The 12,460-nt window shown below is 34.0% G+C and overlaps 1 protein-coding gene across 2 annotated transcripts in view; it reads left to right on the top strand.

Moving 5' to 3' along the window:
* Nucleotides 1-1,900: 1,900 nt before the first annotated feature.
* LOC131164447 (uncharacterized) overlaps nt 1,901-12,460 on the top strand; it is a 53,206-nt gene continuing 42,646 nt past the window's right edge. Inside the window, exons 1-4 of one of the 2 annotated variants that reach the window (XM_058121632.1) lie at nt 1,901-2,150; nt 4,257-5,305; nt 8,239-8,354; nt 11,204-11,412. In XM_058121632.1, coding sequence (XP_057977615.1) covers nt 4,476-5,305; nt 8,239-8,354; nt 11,204-11,412 — 1,155 coding nt within the window. In that variant the 5' untranslated portion in view covers nt 1,901-2,150; nt 4,257-4,475. The remainder of the gene's footprint in view (nt 2,151-4,256; nt 5,306-8,238; nt 8,355-11,203; nt 11,413-12,460) is intronic. The other variant, XM_058121631.1, reaches the window with a different exon arrangement.

The raw sequence follows: 12,460 nt of genomic DNA, 5'->3' as shown, positions 1-12,460 counted from the left end.
TAATTTCGGAATTTTCTGAACTCATTTGATATGGTTTTTGATTTATTGAAACTATAGTCGGTATGCTGTTAGTATGTTACTAAAGCTACAACCAGATTTATGTTCCGAATTTATTTTATAACTTTTAATTTGAATCTGACTACGAAATTTAGTAGGCTCATATATAACATGTATAGAAACATACGAATTTAAATTGATGATTTTTTAAGCTTGATTAGATGATTTTTTGATTTTTCAAAGTAAGTGCTAAATTCTAGGACGCCCAATTTAATTAACAGAACTGAAAGTCAATTTTGAAAACAAAGTTTGGTGACCAAACAATGTTGTATGGATATAAAATTTGTCTCTAAATTCTAAGCATAAAAGGAAAATCATTTCAAGATAAGCCTCATATATATTTTTTTGAATAATGGTTTATTAAATACAATCGAATTTAGGATTAGACACTTAAGGGGGTTCAAAGCAAAATTATAATTCATTTTCTAAATTATGGATTTGTGGTTATCTTGTGATAGGTTAAGGATTTACTTGGAAAATTTTTAATTTTAGAGGAGATGAAGGTAAGTGAGTTTTATTATGTCAACTTTTTTTATAAAATATACTCGAGTTTATTTAAAAAATATATTTTAATTCTCTCGGTTAGTTTACATTATCATGATGTTCTATTGAAAATAAATATTTTCAGCACGAAAATCATATGACATGAACTTATTTTTATTGAAATGTATTACATGTTTTATGAAATAATAAGCAATGATGATATTCTTATGATACTATTTTTATTGCATAAACTATATATTAGCATGTTTTCAAAACCCTCATGGCTCAGAAATTATGGTGTTACAGATGCTCGCTACTGTAGCTTACAGTTTATAGTTAGAGAAATCAGGCTGCACCCACACTGTTCTATGGAGTGGTTTTCAAAACAATGAATTCTCGAGTGCACACCTGGTTCCGGATCAGGATTTAATAAAGAAAATTTTACTTATATTATAGTTTGACTTAGTTTGGTTGGCTGCCAGTTAAGTCAAGTCTTTTGATCCCGCTTGATCGCACAACCTTAGCATGAGGGTAAACATGACCCACAATTTTGAAGCTATAGTATTATATATTAACTGTTATAAAATTATGGTATAATAAAGCTCATCATAACTACACACTGATATAATCTTTCTTACTTATTGAGTGTCGTCTCACCCACTTATTCTCATACCTTACAGATAGCTTTAAGGAACGTTTTGAAAATCAGACATAGTAAGCACGTGGGCGAGTTTAGGGAGAGCAGCTTAGAATAAATACTAGTATGAATAAGCTGAAAACACTTTTATGCTTTGGAATTTTTAAGAATGTTAATTTTGATGTTGAAGATACTCCTTTAATACGATTATTCAATGTTTCTACTTCTTAGTGCAACTATTATAAAAAGTCACAACTTAGATCCTACAGGTTTGGGGCGTGACATATTTTATTATAATATATTTACCATATTTTTTTTAGTAAATGAAGTGTATGTTTTAAGTTCAAACTTTAATATATCTAAAATATATTTTATAAATTTAATTTTATTTAATTTTGGTTCAATTTTTTTTTAAGAATGTTTCTACTACTTTCAAAATGCAAGATTTTTTTTACCACAAAATAAAATTTATTTATTCACACTTTTATAAAATTAAAATAAATAATTTTAGAAAGAAGATTGTGAAGATTACTATTTTTATTATAATTATTATTGTTCATGCTCCCTTTTCGGTTACGAAAATAGTAAATTGGAGCGTTTGGAGCGCGGGGATCGATCATCGATGGGCCCGACAGAGGGCGGAGAATAGGGAGGGCAATTTCGGAAATAAAGGTGATGTTGGAGGTTAGTTTGAGAAGAGAGTCCTCATCTCATCTACGTTTGCGGAGCAGACGTAGCTTGGACTCGTCGAGAGTAATTTAGACCTACAGTCTACCAAAGCAACCGCCCCCCAAACAAAATAAAAATAAAAATACAAAGCTATAAAAAAAGGAGAGAGAGAAAACTGAACTGACCATTTTGGACTCCAGAGGGTGACAACGATTGAGAGAGAGAGAGAGCGAATCGAAGCTTTCATTCTCAGCTGGATTGAGTGGAGGTTTGCTGTTTTTCTCTGGATTTCTCGTCTCTAACGGTGAGCTTCTTTCCTCTATCTCTTATCTCTTTTTCTAGCTATATCTATTATGGTGTTTTTTGTTTCGAGAATTTGAGATTGAGCCTCTTAAGTTGAAGGTTTGATTAGTAGTTGATGTTTTTGTTACTTTAGCATTGGTAAGTGAATTTTGAAAATGGCCGTCGAAATGACAGATCTCGGGATTGGTCTGCTGTTGTGTTTCTTCGGATTGTTCCGTAGAAGGTTGATTTTTTGGTATTTTGAGCAGTTCATGGTTGAATTTTTGGTGTCTTCATAGTTGAATATTTTGGTGCTTTGAGCAGTTCTTGAAGTTCGAGTTTGAGCTCTAATTGTGGAAATTGTGTGTGGGTTTTTTTTTTTTTTTTGTGTGTTTTTGTTTTAAACTTTTAATCAAAGCTGTTGCCGTGGAAGATTTGAGGTTTGATTCTTGTTTGTGATATGTGGGTGGAATCTTTTATTTTTTTTTGGGGGGGGGGGGTGTGTTTGAGAATAAAGACAACGGAAAGAAAGATGAACAAAGCTATAACGTTCAAGCTTAATAGTAACATATGGAAAAAAAGATAAATTAAAATAAAAAATATATTTAATTATTTGCTGTATATTAGATTTTGTCTTTTGAAAATTGATAGAATGAGTTAATTATCTTTTAAGAAGAAAAGGAGTCAATTATTACTATTGAAAAAAAAGGGAGAAGAAATATGTAATAAAAGAAACACTGATAAAGAAGAAGACCATGCACAAGTCCACAAATCTTGATGCCTGAACAAGTCACCAAGCTACAGGTCCCTAGAAACTGAATTAGGCTTCAGCTGCATCATCCAAGAAAGACCCAACATTGAAAGAGCTGCATCACATAAATCCCTTGACCCCTTACAGTGTAGGAGATGAAAATAAGCAGTTTCAACCTCATCCTCTTGTAGAAACATCCACTTTCACCAAAACTTCCCCCTCTGTTAATTTAAGATCAATATTTTCTCCCAAGCTGCTTCCTAAACAAAAAAGCGAGACCTTGGTTCTGCCTTTTCAAATTGCCTTCAGTGGGGTGTTAACTTGCATCTCATTCTTGTTTTCTTTGGCAAACTTCCATCGTCATTCCTGTATTCTTTTGTAAAATCCTTACAGTGTGAGTCCACTTTAAAGTATCCATCTTTCAACAGCTTTTATTTGACCTCACAAAATTCAGTCATCTTAAGGATGAATCTGGTTTAAACAAAAAAAAAGCTTTGAACTTTAGACCACTCCGGCATTTGTTAGATTTTTGACTTTAGACCCATCTATGTGTTTTCTTGATGCTTGAACAAGGTTATACACATGCATGAAGCTGACATTAGGTTATTGCACATGCATGAAATGGACATTGACTTTGAGTTACGGTTGACCTAAAAATTCTTGGTCGTTAATTCCTGGGCCAATCACTATTTAACATTTAAATATTAACTCTCTTGAAGCGATTTGTGTCAAAGATCAGTCTCTGTTTTTTGACATTCACCGTCAGTCCATTGCATTAGTGTTAAAAATATGCCCACAACTGCACTACTTTTACCTTCTCATATTTTGTAATTTATGTTTGAATCTCAACATTCAGCAGTGTGTATTTTGAAAGTTTTCTGACTATCACAAATCAGGCTCTTATTTTTCTTAGTGAGTTATATGCTGTCAATTTCTTATTTACTCTACTTATTCAAATGAGTCAAAGGGATTCATGCATAATGGTTGTCGTTGTTGTTGGAGCTAATGCTAATATGTGATTGCTTAAACACTGGTCATAGCTTGCGGAAATAATAACTTATTTTTGGGACTAGAAATTACCTTTATCTCTTTACTTTTTGTAACCTTTTTTCTCAGACATTTGACATAGCACCTGTCATTGTACATTGGTTTTACTCAATGCTTATCTAGTTTATTTCATTTGTTTATTTATTTTGTATTGGGGACCTTTTAATAAGTTGTGTTTCTTTCCCATTCAAGAATCTTAATTTTATTCCTTAGTTTGTCACCCGCATATCATAGTCTCCAATTTAGATTGTTGAATTATCTTCCCCCCCCCCCGGGGGAATTCTTTTCTCATGCACAAATTGATCTTTAAATTTATTATCTTAATGGCAGGGTGTATGCATGTCTGCTGAAGTTCAGTGCTGATGTGAAACAGCTTCTTTTTAACATCTGAAGGGTTACTTGAGTACTGAAGAAGGGTTTAAATTCTATTGATAATTGTTTGACTAGACTAGACCTTCTGAGTGTGAACTGTGACGTGAAATCTAATATGCATATGCAGTTTTAAATGCACGCAACAGAAATTAATAATATATTGGAATTAAAGTGGTGATGCATCCTGTGCTCATATGTAGATATCTTTGCTGCTGTATTCTGTCAGGATATCTTTATATGTATGTTTTATCTTATAGTTCAGAACATTATGGAGATGAGATTACTGAATCAGGAAGCCGATTGCATGAGCGCTCTAGATCATTTCTAAGAAATGGGTTTGAAAGCAGAGTCTCCACCTTTGTTGAAAGATGGAATGATTCGGTTTCTTGTGAGGACCTGGAAGGAGTTGGATCATTTGACACCACCTGTTTGTTGAATTCAAACTTGCATTTGAATTCTGATCTTCACATAATTGGAATGGGAAACTTAGAGATACTTCCTCATGTTTTGATTACGTGTCCCATAGAGGGCTGTTCAATAAGTTTCACTATTTCTGGCAATATCAAACTGGGTCAAGACGCATCCATTTTTGCTGGCTCTGTAGTTTTTTCTGCCGCCAATCTGACTATGGAAAACAATTCTGCCATAAACACATCATCCTTGGGTGGAACCCCACCTTCTCAAACAAGCGGTACACCAGTTGGCTATGATGGAGCAGGTGGAGGACATGGTGGCCGGGGTGCTTCTTGTTTGAAAAATAATAGGACTAATTTTTGGGGTGGTGATGTTTATGCTTGGTCCACTTTGTCTGAGCCTTGGAGTTATGGAAGTAAGGGTGGTGGCACTTCTGCTGAAAATCAGTTTGGAGGGAATGGTGGGGGACGAGTTATGCTTTTAGTGAAGGACATGCTATATACTAATGGATCTGTAACTGCAGAGGGAGGGGATGGAGGTGTTAAAGGGGGAGGGGGATCTGGTGGAAGTATTATCATACATGCTCCAAAGCTGTAAGTATGCACTTCATATTCAGCCCTGTCTGATGCTTGTACTTTATTTTTTGGTGTGGGTAATGTAGTGTAATATAATGTACTCATGTGTATGCCAAATTGCCAATGGCAAATCAAACACTAATTCAAACGGCGTTGATGGATGAGCTCATTGGCAGTTTCTGTGCTCAAAACACACACCCAAAAACACAAACACAAACACAAACACACGCATTCATTTGCACATATTTACTGGACTCATATAATTTTCATGGTAGAGATCAAATGTCTAAACATATTCCTGAGTGTCGAGGCTACCAAACCATTGGCAGCAAGCTATTGTTGAATAAAATTGCATATAGCAAAATACTTATGTTGCCTGAACTCAAATACGAGTTTTGGGTGTGGTTATTTGTCAGAGATCAAATGGTTAAACATAGTTCTGAAAGATGAGGCTACCAAACCACAGGCAGCAAGTTATTGCTGAATAAAATTGCGGTTGGCCAAATACTTATGTTGCCTGGACTCAAGTATGATTCTTGGGTGTGGCTGTGTGTCAGATAAGGGCATTTGTTATTTTCGGGAGGATTTCCCTACCACAGTGCCTATTTTCTTATCAACATGAGCTAGTGCCCGAACTGGGAGATGTAGTTGGCTTGCTTTTTTCCTTCGATCATGATCTTGCATTTCCTCCCTTTAGTAAGCACCCTTGGGCTTTTTCCTAGAACGTTGGAATTGCTTGCGTATCTGTACATATACATGCATATGTGCATATTTTCATGCATATATGTGTGTGTGTGTGTGTGTGTTTTTTCTTGTGAGCAATATTTGGCCTTTAGGTTGGTAATTGGAGGAAAGCTTTAACTTGCCCTTCTTTACATTAATTAGCACATATTGACCAATGAGTGGGGTATTTTAATTTACTTGCATCAACCAATGACTAGGACCCAGACCTTACCTGGCATTGACTTTGTGGTTTCATAGCAGTTTAGATACTTTGTAGTTTGCACGTACATAGGGAAATATTATGATTCTAAATGCTTTGAGCATTTTCTTGCAAGCATCTCATTGTTTTTGTACGATTTATCTATCTTTGTAGGGGTAGCTATGTCAAATCTTCTATGTGTAGTATCTAATTGTTGTCCAGGTTTTTAGGTCATGGGTTGAGGTAGTAGCTGTTTAGAGAGATTTTTTTTTTTAATTTACATGTAGCATCTAATTGTTGAGGTAGTATCTGTTGAGAGAGCACTATTTTTTTTTAATTGTTGTCCAGGTTTTTATTTAATTTTTTTTATTTAATTTGGTTTCAAAGGAAATTAAATGAAATGTTACTTGTATGAATGACATTTATAGGGCATGAGAAGAGGAGACCGAATCCTTTTGTCTTGCTCTATTGCATGAATAACTGAAAAAGATGGTGTGGAGAATGTATTGTTCAAAATTTGTCAAATTGATAAAGGTCTCTGGTTCTGTGGCTGAGTATCATCACACTTGCATAGAAGATCCAGTTTTGGGTCCTAGAAACCATAAGACTTTGTATATGGAGGGTGACATGGGATTGGAAGACTTTATGAGTAGAGTATGATTGTAAAAAAAAGAAAAAAAGAAAAAAAGAAAAAAGGACAGCCTGTGCACAAAGCTCCTGCATATGTGGGGTCCAGGGAAGGGGTGGACCATGATGGATAGAGTATGTTTGTGCTACAAGGGAAAAAATGATTACCTATCAACCATATTGTTTTTGGCTGAAAGGCTAATTGTCATTGAGATTAGAATTGCGTACTGCCAGTGAGTAATTATTTGAAAAATTATTTTCTAGAATGCAGTTGGAGAACTGTTGCATTAGGGTTAATGTGCTATGTTTTCAACAGTAACCAATTTCTTGCTAGTTGTTACTTATTACTGGTCACAGGAACCATTTTCTTCCATTTTGCTTGCTAAGTCATTTTTATTGAGAAAGGATTTTCTCATGTCTTCTTCATGAGGATGGTGCATATTATATTTGATCTTCCTTCAGCCCCTAAGTTATACATGCTATTGATTGACGTCTATTATCGGAAAAAAATACTTGTTTTATGTCTTTTTCTTTTTTATGGTATAGTAGTTTCTTGTTGCCAAAAGGTGTAATATATTCCATATGCATTCTTGGCGTATGCTTTATCTTTTTTTTTTTGGAACTTGATAGAACTGTTAAAATGACTGTTGAAATAATTTCATGCAGTCATTGCACTACATGCAGGTCTTGTTTCGGTTATAGGTGTTTGCATCAATGTTTGGAAGGCACAATTGAGGCTGCTTCAAGATGAGGCGTGCCTAAAATGCCCTGAAGCATAGTTTAAGAAACCGAACTCCTAAAATCTATAAGGCAAAGCATGGTACAACATGGCTTATGCATTTGCACAAAAAATGGGCCTTTTGTGATTTTCTTGTTGAGGCTTATGCAGTTTTGGTCTGAATTTTTTGTCAAATTTGGTTCTTGTAAACTAGGGATAGAAAAATTTATTTACATGTATGAAAGGATTAGGGATTAGAAAAATTTTGAGTGAATCTCTGAAAGTCTTAAACTTAGAATTTTCTGAAATAATTGCTGGTTGCATCACAAACACAATTTTAATTTTGTAATAGCATGGTTTACTTGAATGAAGTTAAATTTGTATACTTAGATTGACCAACAAGTAATTTACAGTTTCATATTTAAAATTTCAAAATTGTATTTGTAATTTTTCTAATTTTCCAATTTTTTATTTATATGTTTTTATATAAAAAATAATATTCTCAAGAGGTGACACCTTAATGCTTGAGGCTTATGCCTTGCCTCACTAGGATTAAAACACCTTGCATTAAGCCTTTGCATTTGAAAACAATTTCTTGGAATAATAGCAAGTTAATATGTATGGGTCATCTTTCCTTATTTATTTATTTTACCTTTTGACTGTTTGCATCACTGAATTGTGCAGGAAGGGATATGGTACAATAAGCGCAGCAGGTGGGAGGGGATATGGCGGAGGTGGAGGTGGAAGAATATCACTGGATTGTTACAGCCTACAAGAAGATGTTGAAGTCACCGTGCATGGTTTGTACCGATCACACCTGTATCTGGCAGTTTCTTGTAGAAGCAACGATTCCTTAGGCAACTGCTAAATATTTCGTTCTTACGTAAGAGTCTCTACTTGCTTTGTGGATTTAAATAATTACATTCGAAACTGTTACTAATAATGGGACAATATACTTCACTTAATATGGGGGTAGTACATCCTTTGCTGTCCGCAATTAGTTTATTTCTCTTTTCTTCCAACTTAGTTGAACATAGTTAGTACCTTCTTGAATTAAAATAAACTGGGTGAGGTCCTGTGTACCTATTTCAATTGTTCTGTTCCTACGTTAAAAAAATAGCTAATATGGTTTGCTACTGCCATTTAATCTGCAACCAGAGTTGCTAATGGTGCAAGATGCATTAATGCTCAAAGGGCTGGGGCCTAGGTGCAATACACGTGTATTCAAAAGGAAGATGGGGCACACATTTATTAAAAAATGTGGATAAAATGTGCATATATTAAATTTTAGTTTGTAGACAAGTCAATTGGTACATGTGAGCCTATAAGCTCTGCTGGACAGAGTCAATTAAATCAGTGCATAGTATAAGTATTTTACCTTTTGAATATAGCTATATATATATATATATATTTTGGCTTTCAATATATATATATATATTTTGGCTTACAATAACAATAACAAAACCAAACCTTAAGTCCCACTAGGTGGGGTCGGCTATATGAATCCTTTTCCGCCAATTTATGCGTTCATGGACCATTTCTTTTGACAGATTCAGGGATATTAAATCCTTACTCACTATCTCCTTCCAAGTTATTTTAGGTCCACCCCTTTTACTACCCCCCCCAGTAATTAACTCACTCTTCCTCACTGGTGCACTATGTGGCCTACATTGCAAGTGTCCATACCATCTGAGTCGTCCCTCCCTTATCTTATTCTCTATAGGAGGTACACCTAACTTACTGCGAATATGTTCATTCCTTAATTTATCTTTCAATGTTATACCACTCATCCATCTAAGGATTCTCATCTCGGCAACTTTTACTTTTTGGATAATATGTTTCTTCATCACTCAACATTCTGATCCATAAAGCATAGCTGGTCTTACAGCTATCCTATAAAACTTCCCTTTCAATTTTAAGGGTATTCTACGATCATAGAGCACACTTGAAGCACTTCTTCATTTTACCCAACCTGCTTTTACTTTATGCATTACATCATCTTCAATTTCTCCTTCAGCTTGCATAATAGATCCAAGGTATCGAAATCTACAAGTGTTATTTATATCTTCATCATCAAGTTTAACTTTGTTTCCAATATTCCTCCTATCATTACTAAAATTACAGTTCATGTATTCTGTCTTATTTCTACTTATCCTAAAGCCTCTAGATTCGCTTTCAATATATCTATATATATATATATATATATATATTCTTGATTTGGTTTAATTTCATAGTTTTTTGAAGTATTTAAAAAATTTTATTTATGTTACAGGTTTGACTAAGTTTAGAATTTGTCTTGAGTTTGAGAATCCTGTATATTTGGCCAAAAGTTTTTTACCAAGGCTTTAAGAAACTCTTTCAAGGATATATATATATATTTTTGCAAGAATTTTGGGTTCTGTAGACTAGTTTAATTTATCTAATGCCTTATTTTGCTGGGATGTCTTCTAACTTGAAATTCAGGGAAAAAAATAGTTGAGATTTTCCAGTTTTATTCTTGAAAGTGTGTGTTGACTTCTATTTTTATTTTTGAAGTATTTTTATTAAATTCAAATTGTGGTATTTCTTATTTACATGTAAAATCTTAATTTTCATATAAATAAGCTGCTCATTGTGCTGGAAATGGGTTATGCTACTGATTTTGTTGGAACATGGACAATATGCACCAAGCATGCTTTTCTGCACCTGGTGCCTGGTTCAGAGGTCCAGGTTCACCCTTATGCACATCACCTAGCTTGAGGCTACCTTAGATGGGCATTCCTTGGTGCTTGAGTGCACCTGATAATTGGTTGCTTAGTTGCTATTAAGAGTATGACTGTAGCTCTTATTAATTTAATAATTTGGAATGCTTCTGTATTTTTGATAGCTTGTTAGCATATTTACAAACTTAATTGCTACGAGTACAATTTGAAATATTTGGGAACTTGATGAGAGAGGTTTTTTTTACTTGAAAAAAAACTACATTAATTAGAAATGAATATACAATGATGAGATGAGAAAGCTTGTTAACAGATAAAAAAAAATACAAAATAATATGGTTGCATATTTTACCTAACAAATATGAGTAAGAAATAAAATATTTAGTTTTTGAAAAAAAAAAAAAAAAAATAGAACATTATGTCATATTATTAAATTTTTATAAGTTTCTTTTACAGCATTATGGACCTTTTTTCTCTATGTAATATATTCGTTCTTTTACTATCCAAAAAAAAAAGAGTATAGTTTACAGTCAAAAGGTGCTATAATAATACATATTATATTAAAAAATATTGCTTATCTTTTATTCATTGTCCTCAGTAGCCAAAGTCCTGGATCTGCCACTGTCTGTACTTGAGATGCTGTGATTTTAAATTTGCAAGATAATCCAGAATAGTCATCTTATATCATACTTATATGCATAAACATGTACCATGTGGCATGCAATGCATCAAAGATAGTGGAGCTTGCTCATGGACTCTATGCATCAACATCAACATTCACAATTATGGTTTTCTTTGTATCCAACTCCGCCTTTGTTTTGTTGCATCTTTCTTTACCTTTATGGCACATATCCTTATTTTGAAATTTGAAGTTTTCTGAATGTACTGAAGATGAAATATTTTGGCAATTTTAACTTCTAACTTGCACGGTCTAATTTTGTCGGGGCCAGGTGGTTTGAGTATTGGCTGTCCTGGGAATGCTGGTGCAGCGGGTACTTACTTCGATGCGAAACTGCTGAGTTTGAGAGTTGGCAATGATAATGTCATGACAGAAACAGAGACTCCTTTGCTAGATATTCCTACTAGCCCACTGTGGTCTAATATTTTTGTGGAGAATAATGCAAAAGTTTTGGTTCCTCTGCTTTGGACCAGAGTTCAGGTTGTCAAATCTTTGTCTCCTTTATATAATTGTTTCTTATAATTTACTGGATTAAATATTCATATTTTCTTTTTTCCCCTTTGAAACATTTGTAGAAGTGTTTTCCTTGTGTGTGTTTGCTGAAAAATATTTGTTTCTCTTGAAATACTGAAATAAGCAGCATGACAATCATATCTCCTCTACATGTTTATTACTATTATTCATTGATCATGCCGAGTTTGTTTAGAGGGTTGCAATTAGTATAATATTGAAACTAGCTGTTGTTATTAGTTACCATTCTTGCGGAAGGTGGCAGCTGTTTTCGTGTCTTTTCTATTTTTAATTGACTAATCTTTTGTTAATTTATTTTGTTACTTAGCTAACATAAGTGGCACCCAATAAAATGCCAATATGGAAACCCTGGGGGGAGCACCTAAAATAATGTTTAGGTTCGCAATTATGCTGCCATGAATTCCTATGTCCACCCTGTACCTTGTGCTAGAGAAATAAAATGCAGCTCCATTTAGTTTCTCACCACCACCAAATCCTTTAACCCATTAGTGAAGGTGAACCTTTTGAATCTGTCTGCCATTTGTTCAATGTAACGGTGCCTCCAAATCTGTTCACCAACTAATGTAGTTCAGACTAACATGAAAAAAAAAAGTGAAAGAAATCCAATAATCCACTGAATTAAGTTTTTAGTTTCTGAAGCTTCTTATTTATTAGTAAGGAAGTGCTAAAATATTTCTTGTTACTGGATGGGATTAAATTGCAGAACAGAGAAAAGATTTTGAGGGATGCAGTCCCTGATGGTGTGTTCTCAATCACTAGGGAGAGAGAATAAAATGTAGCCTTGAAAAGGGGAAAAGAAAGTAGTTCTCTGTTTTGCTTTATTCGTTTTATTGGACTGTAGGAATTTTTTGTAAGGACTTTGATTCCTTTATAGTTTTTGTGGAGAGTTTTTTTTGGTTTCTGACAATATGTAAGCAGTTTCTTTTCTTGTACTTTGTGACTCCTCCCTTGGAATTTTTTTAGCGAATAAAAGCTTTAAAAGAAAAATCTTTCCCAT

Source organism: Malania oleifera, chromosome 9 (genome assembly GCF_029873635.1).
Source record: "Malania oleifera isolate guangnan ecotype guangnan chromosome 9, ASM2987363v1, whole genome shotgun sequence".
Lineage (NCBI taxonomy): Eukaryota > Viridiplantae > Streptophyta > Magnoliopsida > Santalales > Ximeniaceae > Malania > Malania oleifera.
Note: the sequence above shows the minus strand (reverse complement) of the source record. Positions and strands in the feature narration are given on the sequence as shown.